We start from the raw sequence: 23,094 nt of genomic DNA, 5'->3' as shown, positions 1-23,094 counted from the left end.
AGACTATGGAGAGTGAGGGATTTTGAAGGCACTGAGGTGGTTGCAATAAATATTATGTGTGTGCATGTCTAAGACAGGCGAGTGTGAGGGAGAAGCAGGAAAAATCTGAATAACAGAGGAACAGAGGGGAGAGATGGGGAAGAGATAAAGACGAGAAAAGACCGAGGACAGAGAGGAGAAAAAAAAAAAAAAAGTTCCCGGGGTGGTCTCCCTCTCAGGTTTCTCAGCACGATGTGAGATCATGTCTGGCCACTGTTATAAGGTCTCTCTATAGACAAGGCGCTTTGTTCTACTTCATGTACTCTTAGGGCAGTTACACGCACTGATTAATAGAAGCATGGGTCGCTCTGCAGAGAGGGTTTAGCTGCATATGATACTGGTTTGCCTTTTGCCAAGACAAACCTAGCACATCCTTGTCCCGCTGACCCTTGCTGGCACAGCATACATGCAAAAAAAAAAAAAACCCCAAAAAACTTTATTGTAGTAGCTTTTCACAAGGTGACCAAATTGCTGTTTTTTGTTATTTCTCATGTGTATGAAATAAGCCTGGAAATCAACCTGTAACAGTAGCCTGATAAAATAGGTCAAGTTAAGGTTGAACACATTATTATATGTTAAATACAGCTTGTGTGTGAAAGTGGTCTTATAGTCTCCATGAAAAGGCTGATGTACTGACTACACCTGACCAACCCGATGCCCCTACGATTCAGTCATTCTGTAAAGTTTGTTTTTCAATCTTCAAGATTGCTTGAAGAGTCAAAACAAACTATAGTGGAATGTCCCTCATTTAAAGTCAAGCATAACAGCATAACTGGACCAAATCATGGCAATATCTGTTATATAATAATCCCCACAGTGTCAAAGTCAAAAAGGACACATTTGTACAGGCTGCGTGCCCTTCAAAAAAAATACAGTATACAGTCCAAAGAGCTTCAATCGGATCAAATATCATTATTGGAAATTCTGAGAGGAAAAATACCCTTTGTCACTGTAGCTTTTCTTCTCGTCCAAACAGATGAAAACAAAGCAGAACCGTCTTTGCTTCGGTCTTCCATAAGCACAGAAAACTGTTGTTCCCTCCCTGTTGCACCATTAGACAACAACAATAAAGTCCATCAGGCTCTGAGTGTCATTTCTGAATGCATGACTTCTCTGTTTAGCTAGCTAACAGCATTATCTATAGTGAAGTGATTAAAACAGCTGATTTTGCAAGTTGCTTAGTAACAGCAAATGTTTGCAGTTTACTTTCTTCGAGGAGATATGAGACTTTTGCCACCGCCGCCATACAGTGAAGGTGAATTAGGGCTATATTTTGTCTGCAGTGGTCAAAGCACCGAAAACTAGAAACAATGTTCCAGTTAAACAGGATGTCGACAGTTTTCATTGGGGCTATTTCTGTGATAGAAAATAGTTCACAGTGAGTTCTTCCAATGACTCAAAAAGCTGTGTGTTTTGAGCTTTGAGCTAAAGCTTTCGCTTGGCCCAACTGAGAACCAGTGCCCCGTCAACACAAATGCACAACACACATTCCCCCCACATACAATCATGGCAAGAGGAAATTACCATTACGCATAAATGGCAACACAGCAGAAGAATTCTCAAAATTCGCTTGTTATTATTAATAATATAAAGTGTCATTACTGTGTAAAGTAATGTGTGCCATAGCATCACACAGCACGGTGCAGCATAGCATTAATCTTTATGACATGAGATGATTAACTGGACCCAGGATTTGTGTTGGCTACTCGACGTGCCGAGGGAGGCAACCTGGGAGCTGTGGTGAGGAAGGAAAACATCAGCCCATACTTGGCTAAATTACAGAAATACATATAACAAGTACATTTATGCACAGCCATAAAGATTCACATATAAAGATGATGAATTTATACAAAATGCATCCAAAGGCAAATAACATAGTTTGTATGTCATGACACCCTGAATAACTTTTTATTCCAATTTTACATCTGACTTGTCAACATAGCCGGTGTGCTGCAACTGCACACACACACATTCTCTCTCACATACACACAAGCAAATTAAAAAGGAGGATAGTTCATGAGTTGTGACCTTCACACGCAGCAGGAAACCACAACGCCAAAGTACACACATAAAATACACGCACATACACAAATCTTCTTTTTCCTCTGTGATATTGTGCAGATGCAGCTGTGCAACTCTCATAAGTTGTATCAGAAAGGTGTCTGAGAAGAAAGAAAACTGCCCAAGAGACACATAGGAAAATAATGGAGGACAAAAAAGGAGACAGAGGGAAAGTAAATGAAAAAAGGAAGGAAAGGAACCTTTTCATAATTGACCTCAGTCAAAACTTCTGAAACAGATAGGATATCTGTTAGAGGAAGGTAGAGAGAAATGGTGTTTGGGGAGGGGAAGGGGGAGAGAGGGGGGGGGTCTAGAGAGATGAAAGAGAGGGAAGTAGGAGGACGAGGAGGAAAATAGAAACGCAAACAAAAGAGAGATCAGAAATGTGCACCTGTTGGTTTTGGCTTTTGCTAGAAACCCAATCAACAACAAGAGTATGAATAAAAACACTATCAGACCATCGGTAACCCACCGCAGCCGAGCAACTTCAATGAATCAAACTCAAACTTGCAGAAAACGTGACTAAACTGTAGACACGCTGGCTGCAACCACACAAATCTTTTTTTTCAAGAGGAAAAAAGAGCAGTCAGGAACGACTCAGTATGAATTCAGTGTCATTCTCTCTACTTCATTAAACACAGCTGCCTAGAGTGGCCCTTACAGTAAAGCCTATAAGCGTTCTCAATACTGAAGAGCTTTCGAATGAAATGTGTACCAAAAAAAAAAAAAAAAAAAGCTGAAATGTGTAATGTAATCCGATGGATTTAAATCTAGAGCTAAAAGATTCCTGTGCAGACTCATGCATTTCAAAATATATAGTTTACACTCATTAACACAGACGTAAGAATGCACAGTCAACGCCACACTACACCACGGAGACACACACAGCGACTGTATTTCACAAACGTGTCAGCCGAGCTCTTAGACAGCAGGCAGGGCCTATGGGGGACGTCAGCTGAATATGCATCAGGTTTTTTTTGTTTTTTTTCTTATGCTGTCTAAACATCGGAAACCTCTCCTATTCAGATTCATGAGTCGATCACTGCTGTGTGCAGAAGCTCAAGTGTGGGTGCTTTCAAAAGAGAGAGAGCGAGAGAGCGAGAGAGAGAGAGAGAGAGAGAGAGAGAGGGAGAGAGAGTTCCCCAAGGACATTCACAAGTTTCTGGTATGTAAATGACGAGTGGCTTTGCTGTTGTGAATGTGAGGAGAGGGAGAGCAGACTTTCTGTTGGGGTGATGTATGCAGGAGACGTATGACAGCTCCTCTCAAAAAAAAAAAAAAAAAAAAAAAAGAATCTTCCGTTCGGCTTTCCTGCTTTTGCGGTCAATCAAAATGTCTGGTTTGGGACCTCATTAAACATCAAATAATATCCACATAGTCATATGCTAGGAGCGGGTGATGTGACTGCATATCGATATACATTATATTGTCAACTGAGAAACCATTTACAGATACAATCAGAATGATTTTGTGAATGAAATGCCTCATTAAACAAGGAACTTCATCTCAATGATGCAAAAATGCTGTAACGGATGCTGTAAATTAATATTCCTATAGGGCAGTCCCTTAACTCATAACATCACCTGACATGGCCTAAAACAACCAGAGATATTAAAGGCCAGGTTTACATTTTTTTTCTTTGTTAATACACATGCCGACGTGTACACTAGGGATGCAACTCATGATTATTTTCATTATCGATTAATCTGACAATTACCTTCTTGATTAACCCATTTGGTCTTTAAAATGTCAGGAAATGGTGAAAATTTTTCCCAAAGCCCAAGATGAAACCAAAAATGTATTGTTTTGTCACAACTAACAGTCCACAACCCAAAGATATTTAGTTTATTATCATAGAAGAGTACGGTCTTGTTCAGACTGCCAGCCCAAATCTGTCTTTTAGCATATCCACATTGTATGCAGGTTGATTTTAAGGAATTTTATACTAAAAAGACTACTTTGGAAGACTTGATCAGTCTAACTAAGACTGTTGAGGCTTGATATCAACTTCAGCTGAACTTTCAAGCTTATTTTTACATAGAACAGAGACTGTAGATTTTGGACACGGGCATTGAAATAACCCATGTCACCTTAGGAATGAATCTCTTCTCAGCCAGTATGAACCAAAAATATCTTTCACTGTATATGTGGGTACGTCTGCATTGTTTCGAGATAAACTTGAAAACACGCGAACCTATCCTTAGAAGACATCCGACACGCTCATAAAGGAATGTAAACCAACACACTCCTACCTGTATGGGTACAGATACACGCACACGCACATGCACACACTTTCTCCTGCATTCCCACAGAGCTCAGTATCAGTCTAACAGCCCCTTCACACATATACCAGGTAACACTTTCGGATTAACGTTTCCGGAAAAGGTAAGAGATCTGGCCTGTTCATCTACAGCGCCCCTCTGACTGGCAGCCTTGAAAACAGAGCAGGGGGGGAAGGCTGCTGAATGCTTCTCTTTAAAGGCTGTTAAGAATATAACAGCATCCATATTTTGTTTCACCTTTATGCTGAAATTTCCTAAAACCTTCGATTGTAGTCGATGTCCTATTTTGCCATTGTTTTAGTTTTAGTGATTAATGCTCCGTGTGCTTTTGTGATTATTATTCATTTAATGACTCATTCACAAATGCAGCTTAACCCAGAATTTTTCTCTGTAGCTGTGTGAACAAGAGCCAGAGACAATACTGCAGAAACCTGATCCAGGAAATTTACTCCCACAAAACCACACTAAAATTCACAATAATATGTGATGCTTCTGCAAAATAAAAGCTCCGATGGCGGTGATTTATTTGGTGCTATTGAGTGTGGAAATGTTGCGTCCTGAAAATTGCACACTTTATTATGATATACCAAGCACTGCCACACCTGCCCAACACCAATATGTCAAAAAAAAGTGTAAATGAAAAACAGCAAGTACTGACAAACAGAAACCCTTAAGAGGAGGCTCCTTGTGTGAAAACGGCTACAGGTTTTCACACATCACTGTATTTTCACTGTAATATTTATTCACATATGAGTAAGAAAGTTCTATAAAATGTACAGAAAAGGCTGCATGTGTAGACTAGGTTTGTCTCCTGTACAGCCGCCAAGAGATGCTAGAAGAAACCCCGGCTGACTGGCGGTGCCAACGCCTGGGCTAGACAGACAGAAAAACGCTGGCCTGGCACCAGCCAGCCAGACCTGGCAACGAGCCGGCCTTCTGGAAAGAAAAAAGTCTGGAAGATAGAAGTTTGGAAAGATTGGAGAGGGCTGGATAAGACTAGATAAAATAAGAATGTCGGCTTTTTGTAGACAGACTTAGCTGGGATTTTGCTGGAAAATCTTTTTTTTTCCATTAGATGTTTTTTTTTTTAAAAATTGTTTATTGTATTTTATTACTTGGAGCATTCATACAGCCAGTATTGTTGTGGTGCATGCATATGTTTTTTTAATGTTTTAATGAATTGCCAGAGGGGCCAAACACAAGATTCTGCTTTTGTGAACAATAAAGTTGTAAAAATACAAATGATTGCTCAAGTAATGAGACAGAACAGCTTGCTATACAATTGGCTCAACATTAGACCTCTCAGCAAGAAAGCCAGTACTGATGTCAATGTGAATGGGCTCATACATCAACACAGATTGACACAGTGGGGTTTCTTTTAGACAGGAGACAGTCTTTCCCTGAAGTATTGTTTTCTGCACTGAGACTGCACATTAGGGGTGATATTAAACACCAAGTCAAAAGGGAAAGCCATATCCATTAAAAACAGTTCAATTGTTAGATGTTGTTCTCGCGGTTTGGGGGAAGACAATGCTGTGATATTTCTGCACAACACTGCTTAGAAATACAAAAAACACCCCATTCAGGTTGAACTTGTGTCAGAAGTCAAGTCGTGTCATCCAACCCCATCTCATAATACTCCTCCTGACCAGGGTTGTAGTAAAACAATGTGTTCGGAGGTGATATCTTCTGTTGATAAAGTGTGAATCCGTGTCGGTAGCAGTAGTAGTTCAACTAGGATGTTTGTATTTCAGTTCATGCTAACTACCCAGTTCTTCAGTATTCAAACCAAAACGATCCTGCTTCCTGAAATGTAGAAACACATCTCTTCCTTTGTCATAGACATCCTTAGAGCTGCAACAATTATGATAAATTGCTTAGTCAATTGACAATTAGTCAATTGAGAAAATTGATCGGCAACTGTTTTGATAGATGAACAATCATTTTAGTCATTTTTATAGGAAAAATGCAAAACATTTGCTGGTTGCAGCCTCTCAAATGTAAGAATTTTAAGTTTTTCTGTTTCGTCTATGATAGTAAGCTGAATATCTTTGGATTTCGGACTGTTGATCAGCTATTACAATGGGCCCCAGGAATTTATAACATGCAAAATGATTCATCGAGAAGATAAATCAATAATGAAGATAGTCATTAGTTCACATTTTTCCTGATCTGAATATCTGGATGTAGGATACAAGGCAGCACCAACCCTCCAGACTAACTGAACAACCACTGGTAAAAGAGAAAGAAGTGAAGCACTCACTGATGGTTTAAGCAGGGAGCTGAGTGTTTGAACCAACAAGGTAATCCACACACAGACCAGACATTCCTTTCTGCCTATTTTCCCCAAACAACCAATTGTTTTTTTGTACCTTAGCACTGAAATCAAACCCGGGACATCACAAAGATAACTTGCACAGACAAAGACAGCTAGAGAGAAAAATCAAAGGAAAACTGGCAAGTTTCTTCAACGAGAGGCCAAGATGTAAAATGGGCTGCAAGATGATTTCAAGATGGTCCCTACGCAACAAGAGCAATATGTTTTTATGAGTCTGGGACCCAGCGTGAGACATTATGGATATTATTTGTGCACTGAGCTGAATAAGTTAAAAACCTAAGGGCTCAGTTACTACATCTAACCTAAATGAGCTCTATTTTCTGCTAAGCTGCTGTGGCGTTGACATCCCAATGGGGAGGAAATATCCACTGTAATGCGAAGCTGTTGCAGTCTTGAATGAAAAACAACCAAACTCACACTTGTAGGTGAGGTAGTGCAGTATAGGCATGTCTGCATCTCTGTGTACATCTCTGCATTGAAATAATAATAATAATGTCAAATGTTCTTTGGAGTTATGAAAAACCTAAGATTGAGAGCAGATTTTCTTCCATCCACGGATGGATGGAAGAATGGATGTCTTCCCTCCATGTGAGTCAGTCCAGATCAAATAAGCCATTCGTTTGGCAGACACATAACTGAGCTCAGAGACACTGATAGCTAAACACAGCTGCAGCCGCTCCACACATGTAGCTTTATATAGTCCCTTTCACACATGCACTGTAACCCTGAACTTATCTAGACATTACCCGGAGAAGCTGTATGTGAGAACACAAATGTCCGAATCAGTTGGACCAGACATTAAAAGGTTGTTAGCCTGCCAGTTTTCTAATACAAAGTCCATGTAATGTCTGATTGAGCCCATATGTAAATAAAGCAGGTCATTGTCCAGAGAATTTACAGTGAGCGAGTGGGCGTGTTGATGACGTTTCTATCATGCGACTGGTGCAAAACCGTAAGAATACAAACATATTGCTTTCAACTCTTTCGCTGATATTGCAGATACGTCCAGTCATCAACTGTCATCATTACAGATAAATTAGTAGCCTCATCCGCCATCTTTGATGTGCTGTTAACAAAACACTGTACACGCTACCCAGGTGCCACCCTTCGCCTAAACCAATCAGAGTACTTCCAGTAGGTGAGAACACGTCTCGCACGGACACGGATTCTCCAAACATTGTTCGGAGTACATATGAGAAAACGGCTTATGAGTCTGTGTTGAAGCGTGTGTGTGTACAGGTAGAGATAAAGGTAGTGTGACTTTAGGTGTTTACATGTGTTTGGAGCATTGAAAGTGTCTGAAGCAGTCTGCCCATTTTTCATCTCATACTCCAAGCCCTGACACTCCTCCCTGCCTCCTAATTAGCAAGCTGCGTCACATTTTCCCCCTTGCCATTTTCTCTACAAGAATGAAAACACTGCATTTCTTTTCATCTTCCAACTGGCCTTATCTTACAGAGACGGAGGCAGAAAGTCAAAAGTTCAACTCATTAGCCCAGGTCACTTCCTGACTCATCTTCAAAGGGAGCAAACTAGCAGAAGACAAAAGGCACAGAACACGGTTTCACATACCCACCACCCACAGACACAATTACAACGAGAGATAGGAATGGAGAGCGGAGAAGATGAAGACGATGGAGAAGATTGACAAAGGAGAAACTGGGGGCTGTAATGCAGACAGCACCTTGTCAGACTGCTGAGAAAACCTCAAGACAAAAAGGAGAAAAGGGCAGAAAAAGGGTGTTGACAATGGCTTTTTTTCTTTTTGGTGTCATTTATCTACTTTCCTTTAATATCAAATCATAAGATCATCTCAATATGAAAGCATAGGAATCACACAACCTGCAAAACTCCATGGTATACACAGGTTAAAGGCCATGTCTATGATATCAGACCAAGAAAGGCTTTAACTGCTACAAACATGGTAATGTAGGAGTGGGCAATATGGCAACAATACCATCACGATTTTTTTCAGGCAGGATCACAATCCACAATCCTATCGCAACTCTTTTTCATGTTGGTTTTTAAGACATTTTTGCAAGTGAACAGTACTCAAGATTCAAGATTCAAAAAACTTTATTGTCTATCATCAGTTCATAATGACAGAAGTTTGTCTTAGGTTAGGGGCTCACAAACAACATAAATACACACACCCGTGAAAGACATAAAGACATAAAATTACATTAAAACACAAACAATTCCATAAATAAATAAGAGCAGGTGTGCAAAGCTGCATTAAAAAGTAGTGACAGTCTATGTGGCCTTGTTCAAAATGGATATTGCAGTGGGAAACCAAACCAAACAGTACAACCAAACTAATTTCACTGCTGAAAAGTTAACAATTGATGTTGTGTAGAAGCGTTAGCGTGTCATTTCCGATAACCAGAAGAATGTGAACAGTTAAAAAAAGGCACCAACACAGTACACCTGAGCTGACATCACGCTAGCTTGCAGCATGACAGAAGTTAGTGCTACCAGTTAGCAGACGAACTAACCACTAAATGGTGGCATTTACCTGCAGCCCAACTGTCAATTTAACATAATGTACAGCAGATGAGCTTCCTAGCAGGACATTAAACTGCTGTAGATTTCACCAGCAGATTGGAGATATGGTGTGAGGCGCTCACCGTGTCACTGCTGTGCTAGCCTCTTATTAGCAGACTGCACTAATAAAACAACAAATGTACTTTTTATCAATAAAGTCCTACTAAAATGTGTCTTTTGTAACATTTTTTTTTATCAGTTTACACAGTGTTCAGTCAGTAGTAAAAGTAAAAGAAGCTAGCAAATTAGCTCGCTAGCAGAGGTGCTAGCTCAGCTATCCTAGCGTCACATCTTGTAGGTCGTAGTTGCCCATCAAGTCTCCCTTACAATGCACATCCTGCCATTGGTTTCATACTTTTCTGCTCATCAACAGTTGGTGGTGATAACGTGCCAAGATGCAATGCAGCAAAAGCAGAGAAAACGACAGCTCGCAGAAAAACACTCAGCTTTGAAAATGTGTTATGGTGGTGAGAAACACTGAACATAACAGAGCCTTTGTTTGTTTACAAAAAACTCCACAGGGCACCTTCACCTTCTTTTAAGTTGAAAAGTTAGCATTTGGTAATGGCTGGAAGTAGCCCAAAAAAGCCACAGTAAATCATGCTAAAATGCTTTTCCATGAGGCTAATGTTAACTACATCATAGGTTGTTTGCCTGTCCAACATACACCAACTCTGCATCAGTATTCAAGCTTTCAGAGCGCTCTGTGCACTGATGTTCACTTTTTTTTTAAGAAACTAAACCACAATCCCCTGCTCCTCAGTTTTCTGGGAAACCCAGGTGCTCTATACATCAAACACACAGAGTCGGGCCTGCCTGGCTGAGGAAAAAGCTTAAAATCTCAGCAGTCATCAAGGTGACAGCAGAGTGAGTATATATTCTGTTCAAATAGACTTAGTGATTGCACCTTTAACTTTCCGAAAACACACGGTTTCTCTGTGGCAGAAGTCTCGGTGTCTTTGTGTTCATGAATGGTTGTAAGGAGAACTGAGCTGACCTTCACAACCCTGTGACCCTCAAGTCTGTTAGACATAATTCCTTTCTGTCATAGAGCAAGAGCAAACTGCAGTGACAGTGGCTGAGCTTTGTGTGTGTACAACATGAGAGCATGCCATTCCTTGGCTGCCAACACCGCACACAATCTCTTCCCCTCTTCTTTCATTCCTACCCCCTGCAACTAATCTAGCATTTTCTGCTCTTTTAAAGGCTCTCTGCCTCGAAGAAGAAACCCAAAGCCCACTATTACATGTGCACAGTCAGATCTTCACCCAAAACCTTGCACCTATCCAAATACAAAAATACCGAAAACAGGCATAAAAAACATGGATGAAATTTGAGACAACTTCGGAAACAGCGCTTTGCACCAACTGTGAAGTTTGGGTTTACTGCGGGTTTATGTATGCATAACACAGAGCCCTGGGAGAGAGGCATAAACAGAGCGAGAGAAAAGAGAAAAGAGGCATGAAAAACAGTCTGATCTGCTTCTCCACAGTAGGAGCTCCAACTCTCTCCTCATCAAGAATGCAAAGCCTCTCATGCAGGAGTGTGTGTGTGTGTATGCATACTGAGGGGGATGGGGGCCCAACAAATGCATGGTGTCTGGGGGAGGGAACTGGTCCCTCTACTCTCTTTGCCCTCCCAATGGGGTATTTTGCTCGCTGCCCCCTTGCCTTCACCACAAGCCCCCGCCCCTTTCCTTTCCCTCTGTCTCTCTTTCAGGGAGAGTTCATTTTGAGTCTCGGCCATTGTGGCTAGTGAAGGGACTGACTTGCTAAGGGGTGGCCTGGGGTCCCTTTGGTCACACTGCCAGGTCACCCCTGTTGGAGCTAACTAAGTAACACTGGCAGGAATCTGGAAAAGAAAAAAAAAAACAACCACAAAGCCTGAATCACCAATAAAGATCCTTTTCTCTCTCTCATTGAGGGCATTTGTTATCACTGTGTGTGTGTGTGTGTGTGTGTGTGTGTGTGTGTGTGTGTGTGTGTGTGTGCCCGTGTGAGAGTGAGGCTGTGTGAGGAAAGACAAGGGAGAGTGGGTGATAGTGAATGGGGGATACAGAGTAAGACAGGTAATAGAGAAAGGGAGAATCATTAAAAAAAAAAGTGAGAATGAGCTGATTAAACACAGCCAGTTAATTAGTTCTCCTCTTTATTAAGCAGAGGAAAGAGTTTGCTGCTTTCACTCACAATCTGGAGAGCTGGGCTGTGCGTAGATGCACAGGGCTCAGTTCAATACACAGTAAATTAGTGCTGAAACCAGTGAAGATTTAGTCCGTTTCTCTTTCATATCATTGCGTATACTTTATGGCAATATTTGATGGTTGACTATTTGACAATTTAAGGACTAAATGGTTAATTGACTACAAAAAATAACCTGTGATTGATCAGTAATGACAATAGTCGCTACTTGTAGCCCTGCAAAATATAACGGAGAGGGTGAAATAAAATATCAGAGCTGCAACACTTCACCGGGCTGACTGACAGCAGAAATTCACTGAACCAAAACATTTTGTATGTCGGCTCCATGAGAAGAAACCAACAGTATTTGTATTTATTGATTCACTGATACGGTTAATAAGCTCAAAACACATATACAGCGGGATATTTGTGTGATTTAAACAGCTGCCTGCTCAGATTGCACTTCACTAAACACGACAGAAACAGACTCTGAGGGTAAAAAAAACACGGCAGGTCTCTGTGAGACTGTCTTGGATTCAGTGTGGATTGATACATTTAATAAAACGGAAGTGTATCCGTTCTGTGAGAAAACACTTTCTGTGTGAATTGGCTACAATCTCTCTCTCTCTCTCCAGTTCACCAGGCCTGGCGATGGAGACGGGAGACTGTCATGTCCTCACACAGACAGCTACTCTGTTGACTTCCCTCTGTCCTGTGCACGGGCACGAATGCCCCCTGCTAATTGGCTGGAATAGAGTTGTGCAGCTCAGTACGAGTCCCTTTGCTTGTTTCCCATTTACAGAGCCAGTGCTGTGTATGAACACACACAGAGAACAGTCAGCTAGCGGACCATTAGGAGATATTTGCTGAATTTGACAAAAAGTGTCTTGAACAGTCTTTCTCCAGAAAAACTGACTCTACCTTTAACAGAAATTTAATCAGCAACTATTTTGATAGTTGATTAATCATTTGATGGTTCCAGGCTCTTACAATTGAGAATTTGCTGCTTTTGTAATATTTTGGATTGTTTTGTCACACAAAACAAGACACTGAATGATGTCACTTTGTGCTGTGGGATATTTCGATTGTCATTTATTATTGATATCTGATGTTTCATAAACCAAAAGGATCACTTGATTAATTGAGAAAATAATCAGATTTCAATAAGACAGCAGTCATTGCAGCCCTATAAAACATTATTGAAAGGTCGACCAAAAATATCCTAATCCTTACATAATGGTGGCAGCAGCTAATGACTATTTTCTTTGAATTCATTCATTCGCTGATTATTTTGTCGATTCACTGATTAACTGTTTAGTCTACGAAAGGTGGGAAAAAATGCGGAAAAATGACTGTCATGATACCTCAGGGCCAAGGGTGAGGTCTTCAAATAGCTTACTTTGTCTGACCAACAGTCCAAAACCAAAAGATATACAATTTAAGTGAAATAAAACAGAAATCCATAAAACACAAAAGCTTCACATTTGAGACACTGGAACTGGTGAAAGTTATTTTTTTTGTCAATTGACTAATCAATTAATCAACAATTATCACAATACACAGATATGGACGTACACATATGCATGCACGTGCACATGCAAGTAGCATCCTGATGCTTATCTCAGGTAAACCTCATACAAACAGGATGTTTGCAACAGGACAAATCTTATTTCCCCTAGTCTTACCATGTTACCATCTTACCACTATACCGGACTAAGATAGCAGCCGAGGAAATGTTCAGTGTAGATTCTTAACAGGAGCTTGGCATTTTAGGGCAGGTCGGTGCAAGATGCAAGAAGGGGAGAGATGGGGAGCAAGCAAACGCAGTCATAAAAAGGCGAAGGCTGAGGAGGCTGCAAAAACACTGCAAAACCAATTTCAGTCAAGGCCAAACAGAGAGAGGCGTTCTTCAACTGAGAAATGTGGGAAACAGATCAAAAAGCGGTCAGATAAATGATCTGGCCACAATGGTACAGACAGATTTAAACCACAACAGCTGGTGCAGAAGAGGAAGAACATCAGTTTCATGCTCCATCCCAACCGCAGTACAGTAAGAGCCAAGAGACAGTGCACTAGGCTGTACTTACACTGGCAAAAAAATTAAAGGGATTTGATTGAAATGAATGGGAGTCGTGTTGTCCAAAAGCTCTGGAGGAAAAAAAAACAAAAAAAAAAAACACACACATCCCTGAAAATGTTTTTCCCTCCATATCTTTCTTCCAACAGGCTTCAGGCACACAGTTAACCATGGGAGAATGCTACAGGTAGATTCAAAGGAAGACGAAGCCAGACTCCAAATGATACATGATGTCTGTTCAGGTCTCTGCGGAGGCAATTTGGCAAATTTGAAAAACGGATATGGTCAGGTCAAAAGAAAATCTGTAAAAAACGAAATGTCGTAAAATGAACTGCGAGCTAGGACCTGAAAACCAGACGTTTGAAAATGACTGAAGATTTAAAAGAGCACAAAAAAGTCACATTTCTCACTATTATATATGCTCTTGTTTGTGTTTTTTTGTTTTCACGTGGGACAAAATTAATTGCCATGAGTTGGCAAGAATAATCATGTGCACATCCATAAAACCTCAGAGGACAAAGTGCTGAGTACAAAAAATCAATGAAAAATACAATAGAGAGGAACACACACTATCATCGATATTGATTACGCTTTACTGACAATGTTTTGATCCTGATCTTCTGAAGACCTAGATCAAACCTACTTAACTAAGTTTGTATTGTATTCTCATAAAATTCAGCCATCTCTATGTAGAACTTCGGGTATTGGGGCAGCAAAAACTGTAATATATATTATTAATGATTACACTTTGATATCAAAGTCTGTGAAACCAACTAGTGACCACTTGTATGAATTCAGAAATTTACGACTGACAGTTTGGAAATGAGGTTTGTTTGGCTTAAATCCTGAAGCGACAAGATTTCCATCTGACAGCAGCACTTAATTCCAAGGCTCGTACAACAAGTCTGGGGACTTCACTGTGTGTTTATGTGTGTGTGTGTGTGTGTGTGTGTGTGTGTGTGTTCGGTTTGGAGGTTTTAGACACTGCGGTGTGAGGCAGTTGGATACAGGGGGCGCCTGAGCCTCTCAGTGCTTGGATTCAAGCCAAAACATACAAGCAACCCCACATTTAATGAAAATGTGGCCCTTTGCTCTGTTCTCTCCTGCATTGTGACGGGAAGATAAAGGTAACAGTCTGCAGAACTGGGCCATTTCCCCAGATTTTGGACAGGCCAAGAGTTTTGAAGACTGATATGGAAGTCATTCCAAGTTTTAAAACACTGCAGACGTCGCGGTGGGACTATGCAGCTGTTGGCAGGGAGTCCTGATTTTTTTCCAGAAAAATGAAACAGATTAAAATTCTTGATTTCAATGCAGCTTTTAAATTATATTAAAGTTTACCTTGGAATTAAGGTCATGTAAGCTCACAGCTTATCACATCAGTTACCTTGTTTATTTTCAATTCGGTTTGGATAAAAATGAAAAATAAAAGACTTAATACTAGGCTAAAGCACACACATACACAAACAGTATAACCTCGAGTTATACATTATTCATCTGTCAACTGCAACTTGGGACCAAGAATCCAATAACTGTGTGTGAAAGCAAGGAAGTGTAAAAAAAAAAGTCTCCCTGCAATAACAGTCTGGAAGAAAGCAAGAAAGCAACGGCTAAAATGGAAAAAGAACAGAGGTGCAGATAGTTCAGCACAGCTTTGAAAGGCTCATAAACTACAGAGATGTATCACAATTTATGATCAGAATAAAAAAAAAGAGGAGTTGTGCCATCGTAATGCGATGAGAAACGCAGAGAGAAAGAAGGTGAGAGGAGCGGGGACAGAGAAACAGAGGAAGTTAGAACTTAGATGGTATCATTCAGTTTGTTGAGACAACATGGGAGGTGCAGAGTGGAGAGGGAAAACAGTCTTTACCCATTGGAGTGATTGAGTAAAAACATATTCTCCAATGTGGCTTTGAACCCTGATACCAGCAATAGTTTAAAACTGGCCATGCCTGTTTTTGGTATGAAAAGGTGACACTACCGCAGATGCCTTTGCACCCATAAATTCTACTTGTCTGGTCTGCAAAGATACTTGAGCATTAAACTGTTAAATACTCAATATTTTTATATGACAATATACAAAATGAATGTGTGTAATGTGAACAGCAGCATTTGAAGTGACAAACGCACAGAGAATTATCACTGGAGTCAGCTTTACCATTTTACCTTCTTTGAGCTTATTGTTTTGGTTTTACAGCCTGCAAATGTACTGTTTTACTTCACTCTTATTGCTGTTGTCAATGCTGTTTTCCAGGCACAGCAGGCAGCTGTTTTCTGCTAAAAAAGACAAAACAAAGCTAAAAGGAGAGTGAATATTGGACCTCCGTTCATCAGGTGAATTCAAATATGACTCCAAACTAATGCAAATGATGTTGTGTGTCTACTCAATGTTTTTGGTGATGCATTCACCATATCAACTTTAAAAAGGTGATAATGTGTTGATTTTTGTATTTACAATTTGATGCACTGGTTCCAAAGTGACCAAAGAAATCTGAAGGTTTCACGTCACAAATGTGACAGAATAGAGAAAAGAATTCCTGAAGACATTTCCCAGATCATTGGCACCTGTATAAAACCAACATTGCAGTGGCCTCTTTTACTGACATTGAAGCAAAACTTCATCCACACAGTCTTCAAGAATCTAAAGCAAGTCTTGTAGCTCTCGACTTAGCTCTTCTGTATATACCAGACCTGGATGACTAAGAATCTTAGTCATCCAGGTCTGGTCACATACATTATGTGAAGCTATTATGTTAAACACATGACAGGAAAGGAGGAAACAAGGGATGGTATCCATCCTTCACGCGTGGTATGTTCACATATTCTGTGATTTGCAACGGTGAACTAACTGACAATGAATAGTTGGTTATATTATATAACCTTGGTGAGGGGGAACAATAAAAGCCCCTTCATAGCCACAACAAGGCAAGTGCAGTAATGTGCTTAGAGAAATATATTTGACACCTACTGTTCATTCAACTAACTAACGATCACTAACTAAACCTAACCCAAACCCATTCCACCTTTGGAAAAGCATTATAGTGAAGGAAAATGTTATGCACGTGCTGTACTTTCATAGAGCCTGGATCATATATACCATAACCTTCTGCACATGCAGTCAACCTTTACAAGCTGAGCAAGAGGTTTTCTAGTATGACAGACTGAAGAGAAAGCCACAACCATAAATTTTCATATTACTGATTGAAAAAATATGCTCGGGCATGCGTTGTGTTGGACAGCAAAACGAGAAAAACACAGAGCCCGAGTCAAAAGACAGAATGAATGAGAGATAGTAATAGTCCCACATGTACCAGAGAGGGCCTGTGAGGCTCATAGTAACCTTGACTGTTTGAGCACACAGCCATGCAGGCAATGCAGTAAGAGGCAAGAGGGCTTTGAAGCTGTACTGCAGAGAACCTAGCAGGAATTCTGATGTCCTGCTTTATATCCTCAAACCCTGCTTCTTCTCCAGCAGAGTGATGGGATGAAAATAAAGACGATATAAGGAGCCAAGAGACAGACAAAAGAAAACATAAATGTAAAAAAAAACCCAACAAAGCAGGGACAGGGGCTCTGTGATAGCCCCTCAACTGGTGTTGCACTTGGACTAAACCCAACCCAGAAAATCACAGCCTAATGACAGTACCAGGGCTACCTCAATTTTCTCTTTTCCTGCACAAACCTCCACCGCCCTCAAATTACTATCAATATTCAATTAGAGGGGCCAGGGATACTGGACGAGCCAGCCTCAAAAACAAACCACAGTTCTCCGAGGATTAAGGCCCTTAAAACTAACACAGCAAAATTTCCTTTGTAAATAATCAGCCACTGGGGGCAAAAATAGCCTCTCAGTAGAAGCAATTGGGCCTGAGTGAACTCTATGTTTCACACAGTGATGATAGATCTCCTTTTGGCCTCGTCATAAGTGTCAATCTATGCATTCCTGTTCATCAAAGCTCAAGGTTTCTCCAGGTTTCCGAGTGATGAAGTACGTGTTGCTATGATTGCGGCTGGAACATGTGTCACAGGCTCTGACATGACAAGAGTAGCACCAGGCTTGTGTTTTAATAACATGGCAAGAGGAAAGGAGATTCAATTTCATATTTAGATCCAAATCTGAGTCCAAGTTGCCATGTTAAACTTTCTGCTTTAAGCCGCAGAAAATCTGACATGAAATGCTCATTAGTTACATATATCAGAGAGGACTGTCTCTTTTCACAACCACTGAATGTTGCAAGGCTGTAATCATCGTCATACATCATCCAGAATGATGTGAAATCATTTCTTAAAGTGTAAGACTATTCTTAAATTGCAGATTTATACACTGAAGATTGGAGGTAAGATCTGAGAGAAATAGAAATAGCAAATCAACGATACAACAAAAAACAGTATAAACAGCAGGGCCATGTAATAAGTATGGTGGACGAATGTGACAGAAACAAGAATGCAAACCACGACTAGACTAAACAAGTGGATAAATGCTGTTAGAGGCTATATATTACTTATCAGGATGCCAAATGTAAAACTGAGAGGAAATAATCATATCGGAAAAGTGAAAAATGTCTCAAACATTTGTTCCAAATCTGTAACGATTAGTTGATTAATTGACTCGTCTATCCACAGAAAATGTTTCGTTCATTTTTCAAATAACATTGAGACCAGTTCCAGCCTCTCAAATGTGAGGATTTGCTGCTTTTCTTTGTCACATATGATAACTTATTAGTTTCATTTAGTTCTGGACTGTCAGCTGGACAAAAACAACCAGTTGGAACATGACCACTGTGATGGTATTTTGACATTTCCTAGAAAAAGCAAATAATTGTATTGAGAAAATAATCAGCAAATTACTCGATAATGACAATTGGCACAACCTTATACCAAATTTTACAGTTTAGAGTAAATCAATAATCAGATTAAAATCAATTGATAGTAGAACATACCAGCAGAATAACAGCTTCTAAGAAGTTCAACTATCAACTTGGGGGTGTCGACTGTACACCCTCGTGTCCCCTGATAATTGAGTAATTCAATGACAGATTGAACAAGGTTGACCCGGTGACTTCAGAGGCACTGACAAGACTAGCCTCAAATTACACATCTGCCAGAGAATGAGGGGTGGAGTGGAGAGGGCTAGAGTTACATTTTAAAATGGAGATGCTGGGATGCTCGCCTGATAACAAACCCTCAGATCTTGTCAGAAACAGTGCGGCGTGAACTCTGCATGCTGATGGGCACAGAGACCCAAAAGAAAATAACAGAAAAAATGCCTCAAAGAGATCATAAATGTCAACTGTGACTCCAAAAATTCTAATTTGAATGAAAGCCAATGATGCTGTTTGGCTTAAAACTAACTTTGGGGGGGAGGGGGGGGATCAAAGTGTGGAAAACACTGCCTCCTCTACTGCTCAGGGGGGAAAAAAAGGACATCTAAAAAGGGACAGAAAGATAAAGTGAAATCCAGTTTAATTTACACACCTGCAGACGGCGAGTCGCGCCACATCTGAGCACCGGAGCAGGTGTCCACACAAGCCAGCATGGCCGACAGATTGCTGCAGTTGTTTTCTCAAGAAGATTCAGGCTGTTTTTGCTGGATGCACATCTCTTACATTAGCGGAAAACCGCTCTGACAAATCCATGAAATGTACAATTTCCTTCAATCACACTCACATCTGCTGCTTGCCAAGTCAGATTTTCACAGCTTGTACAACAACATGAAAACAGCCTAAAAACTGTTTTCCCACGATATCCGGTAATGATGCTTGATGCATCATTTCATAAATAATCTGACATGTAAAATTGAAATGAGACGTGAAAAATACAAGGACATAGAAGCTGAATAATGATTATACCTTAATCATATCTGACTGTAGCTCTCGTGCAACTATTTCACTCTGATACGAGAGAAAAACTGAAAGAAAGACAGTGAAAGAGGGGTGATTCATTTTGAATATATAAACAAGCAACAGCAGAAAACAAAAACGATGAAGAGCAAAAGAAGTGACGGCAAAAACAAAACAGAAAATAATGGAAAGAACAGGAATTAAGACAGCGAGAGCCCGAACTGGAGCTCAGGGAGGGATGAGCGGTGACAAAGGCGGATCCAGGGGGATCAGAGGAAGTCCTCAAAGCCGACTCCCAGAGCCGGGATGAAGGCAGCTCAGTGTGGAAGCAGAGAAGATGAAACACCATTTGGGGCCGGGGCCCCCCCCTCTGCCTCGCCTCTGTGTTCAGGGCCTGTGAGCTCCTCTGCCTCTGAAGTGCTAAACATCCCCCTCACACCACACAGCACCCCGGCACTGCACCCTACACTTCCTGCCATTTGGTGACTCAGTGCAGCTCTGCGCGGATGGACACAGCAGAATAGTGTTTTTGCTGTGTTTAAATAGTATACTTCAAATCAATGATCAATCAGGGTATATTTAATTCAATGCAGGGATAAACTCATACAAACTGCAGGGTTTCTAATGAGAAAATAGTGTGTTATGTCTTCAACATGCAGAAAAACCTCATAAAAACATGCACTATCATCCTTTACCTGCAAAAAGGCTGCGACTAACGATTATTTTAACTATTAACTAATCTGCTGATTATTTTCTTAATTGAGCAATCACTTGCTTGGCCTGTAAAATGTCAGAAAATATTGAAAAATACCTATCACACATCCACAGAACTCAAGCTGACATCTTCAAAGTGCTTGTTTTGTCTGACAAACAGTCCAAAACCCAAAGATATTCAATTTATCATCACACAACACAAACAAAAAACAGCAAATCCTCACAACTGAGACACTGGAACTGAGATGTTTGTTATGCTGCAGATACTTTTTCTGTCAACTGATTCATCGATTAATCAGCAAAATCATTTCAGCTCTGATTGAAATGGCGCTTTTTCTGACCAAAAGTTCAAAACTTGAAGATTTTAAGATTAGATCATGAAATACCAAGAAAACAGTGACGTTTGAGAAGCTAAAAACAGTGTTTTTTTTGACATGTGTTTTCAAAGTGACATGTCATTTATTTTAATCAAACTCAAAGAAGTCAATCGTTTCAGCTCAGATAACCAATGAATATTTATGTCCTTTAATAAATGTTTAAATTGTGATGCTACTAATTAGAAAAAAATAGGTGTAATGTTTCCAACAGGGCAGAAAACATCACACAGAAAGCATGAACCTTCTCTCTTCTAATAAAACACAAATCACATGTAAATTGCAATCAGTTCTGATGGTGGATGTGTTTCTATCCACATGATATGCTGACAAAATCTGATCTATTGTCCCTATTTAATCATAAAAAGGTATCAGTTGCTAATATCTCCCTCGTGTCAGTAAGCGGGTTTTCTGAATGGACTTGTGTGGGCTGCAGTCTGCTCAGAAATATTAATGGATTTATTCCTGTGATGATCAGGAGATCTAATTACAGTAACGCGGAGTTGGAAAGCACAATGGCATAAATCTGAAGAGCTTAGCACACATTACAGTTAGTTATGTCAAGGTGATGTTAGAAAAAATGAGGGTAAGACAACAAATAAATGTCTGCATGGTTGATTCGTGATGATTACTGCAGGTGACAGTTTCTCCACCTTTCCATCAGAAACAGGGAAACACAAACACAGTAATATAACTTCACAAAATGCGTCAATTCGCACAGATTAGGAGATAATAAAAAAAGCTCGGATACTGAGGTGAAACACCAAACCTCCAGCGTGTTTCTGTCCCAGATAAATAACTTCAAAGCGCCGGTTGTTGCACTGCAACACTGGCAACCAAAGAGCTTATTGTTCGCAACATTTCTGTCAACAATGTTACCCTTTGTGATTATTAGATTATAAGTGTGAAGGCCTATTTTCTTACAATCCTGTTTATGCCAGTTTGGATCTTTAAAACCCCCTCGCTCCTACTCCAAACGCCACATGAATATCTCACGTTTTCACACATGAACCACTACTCAAAAAACACCTTTTCTCCACATTTACCTGCATAGTAAAGACTCCCAGCTCCTGAGAGGACAGCTTCTTCATCTGCTCGGACAAAACCTGCGCTTCCTCCAGGATGGAAAACTCCGTCTCTGCTCCGCAATATCCACAAGAAAGAGCCGAGCAGATTAAAACGAAGCTCCATGAAAAAGCCACAAACCGAAGCAGACTATCCCGGAAAGCAGCGCGCGTATCCGGCGTCAAACCCAGCGATCTCCCCGCTGTCCGCCTCGCCATGATGGCTGTGGGTCTACAGGCTGGAGAAACACGGAGTCAGGGCTGTTGGCGGAAAAAAAAAACTTCAAGGGAAACTACTTTTACAACTTTGCAGTGCAGAGTACGTGTGCCCTTTCTCTCCTGTACGAGTCTCCAAAAATTCCAGCAGCGCAAACCATTGCACCTCCGTGAAATCCCTGCAGAGAAGAAAACAGATCCATGCGTGAAAGAGGATATGGTTTTTCGCTCTCTCTTTTTTTAAAAATGTTGCCGGTGTTCCGTCTTCGATCAGTCTCTCCAACTCCTGGAAGTCTGGCAAAGTGTGTGAGAGCCGGAGATTCACCACAATGGGGGTGAAAGTGGGAGGCGTGGAAACACAGACAGTCCTACCGGCGCCTGGATCTCTGGATCAATGGATCAGGGTTACGTGATGCCTTCAAATGCTGCTGGGAAATGCTGCAATTGAAAGATTGGTTCACGATTTTTCAAGTCTGTCTATAATCAACAGTCAGGTGCCCACGTGAACGCGGAAATAAGTTATCAGTCATATCAAGGGAATCAATCTGCCACATTTACAGTCTTTTAAGCATAAAATCCCCTCTTTGTGTTTCCACAGTGTTTCACTGTTGAGCTGCGGTGGAAGTATAGTAACAAAAAGAGGGACTTTGGCGCTAAAAAGCCTGTAATGTTGAAAGATATCTACTTGATTTGTCTAATTTGGGTGGCTGAAGCTTCATATTAGCTTCAGATAAACTTTAAAATACATTTTAGCAAAGAAGGAGGACTGTGGATTTTGGTCCGCGTTACTTATATTGTAAGTGCATTATGAAGGGATCTGTTAACAGTCAGTATGAACAAGAGGAATGATTACAGACAGCAAAATCTGTTCCAGTGTTCATTTGGGCTCCTGACTATTGTTTCAAGACAGACTTGAGAAATGGTGAATTTGTCCTTTAACTTGTTTTATTTCATTTTCTATTCTTTGTATGTCACATGTTGGATCAAATCTGTGTCTGTTTGTATTTGTTTTCTTCATTTTTTTGTGACAGAAAGACAACAAGGAATTTTTGATGATTTAAGGATTTTCATGTTGACTATACATGGTGGACGCAGCAATTAGGGCTAGAGTTGCAAATAACGATTGAGCCTATTTTCATTATCGATTAATCTGTTGATTATTTTAATTATTACATTGATTATTGACAATTAGTTGTTTGGTATATAAGATGTCATAGAATGGTGAAAAATCACAAAGATATTCAGTTTACTGTCATAGAAGACTAAAGAAACCAGAAAATATTCACATTAGAGAATCTGGAATCAGAGAATTTTGCCAGTTTTTCCTTAAATAATGACTCCAAATGATTAATCAATTATCAAAATAGT

General features: G+C 40.3%; 1 protein-coding gene across 1 annotated transcript in view; it reads right to left on the bottom strand.

Annotated features, from left to right (window-relative positions):
- Positions 1-22,102, bottom strand: part of cachd1 (cache domain containing 1) — a 90,139-nt gene extending 68,037 nt beyond the window's left edge. Inside the window, exon 1 of the mRNA XM_067596432.1 lies at positions 21,493-22,102. Coding sequence (XP_067452533.1) covers positions 21,493-21,729 — 237 coding nt within the window. The 5' untranslated portion in view covers positions 21,730-22,102. The remainder of the gene's footprint in view (positions 1-21,492) is intronic.
- Positions 22,103-23,094: the final 992 nt, after the last annotated feature.

Source organism: Thunnus thynnus, chromosome 8 (assembly GCF_963924715.1).
Source record: "Thunnus thynnus chromosome 8, fThuThy2.1, whole genome shotgun sequence".
Lineage (NCBI taxonomy): Eukaryota > Metazoa > Chordata > Actinopteri > Scombriformes > Scombridae > Thunnus > Thunnus thynnus.
The sequence above is the reverse complement of the archived record's forward strand: the minus strand, read 5'-3'. Positions and strand labels throughout refer to the sequence as shown.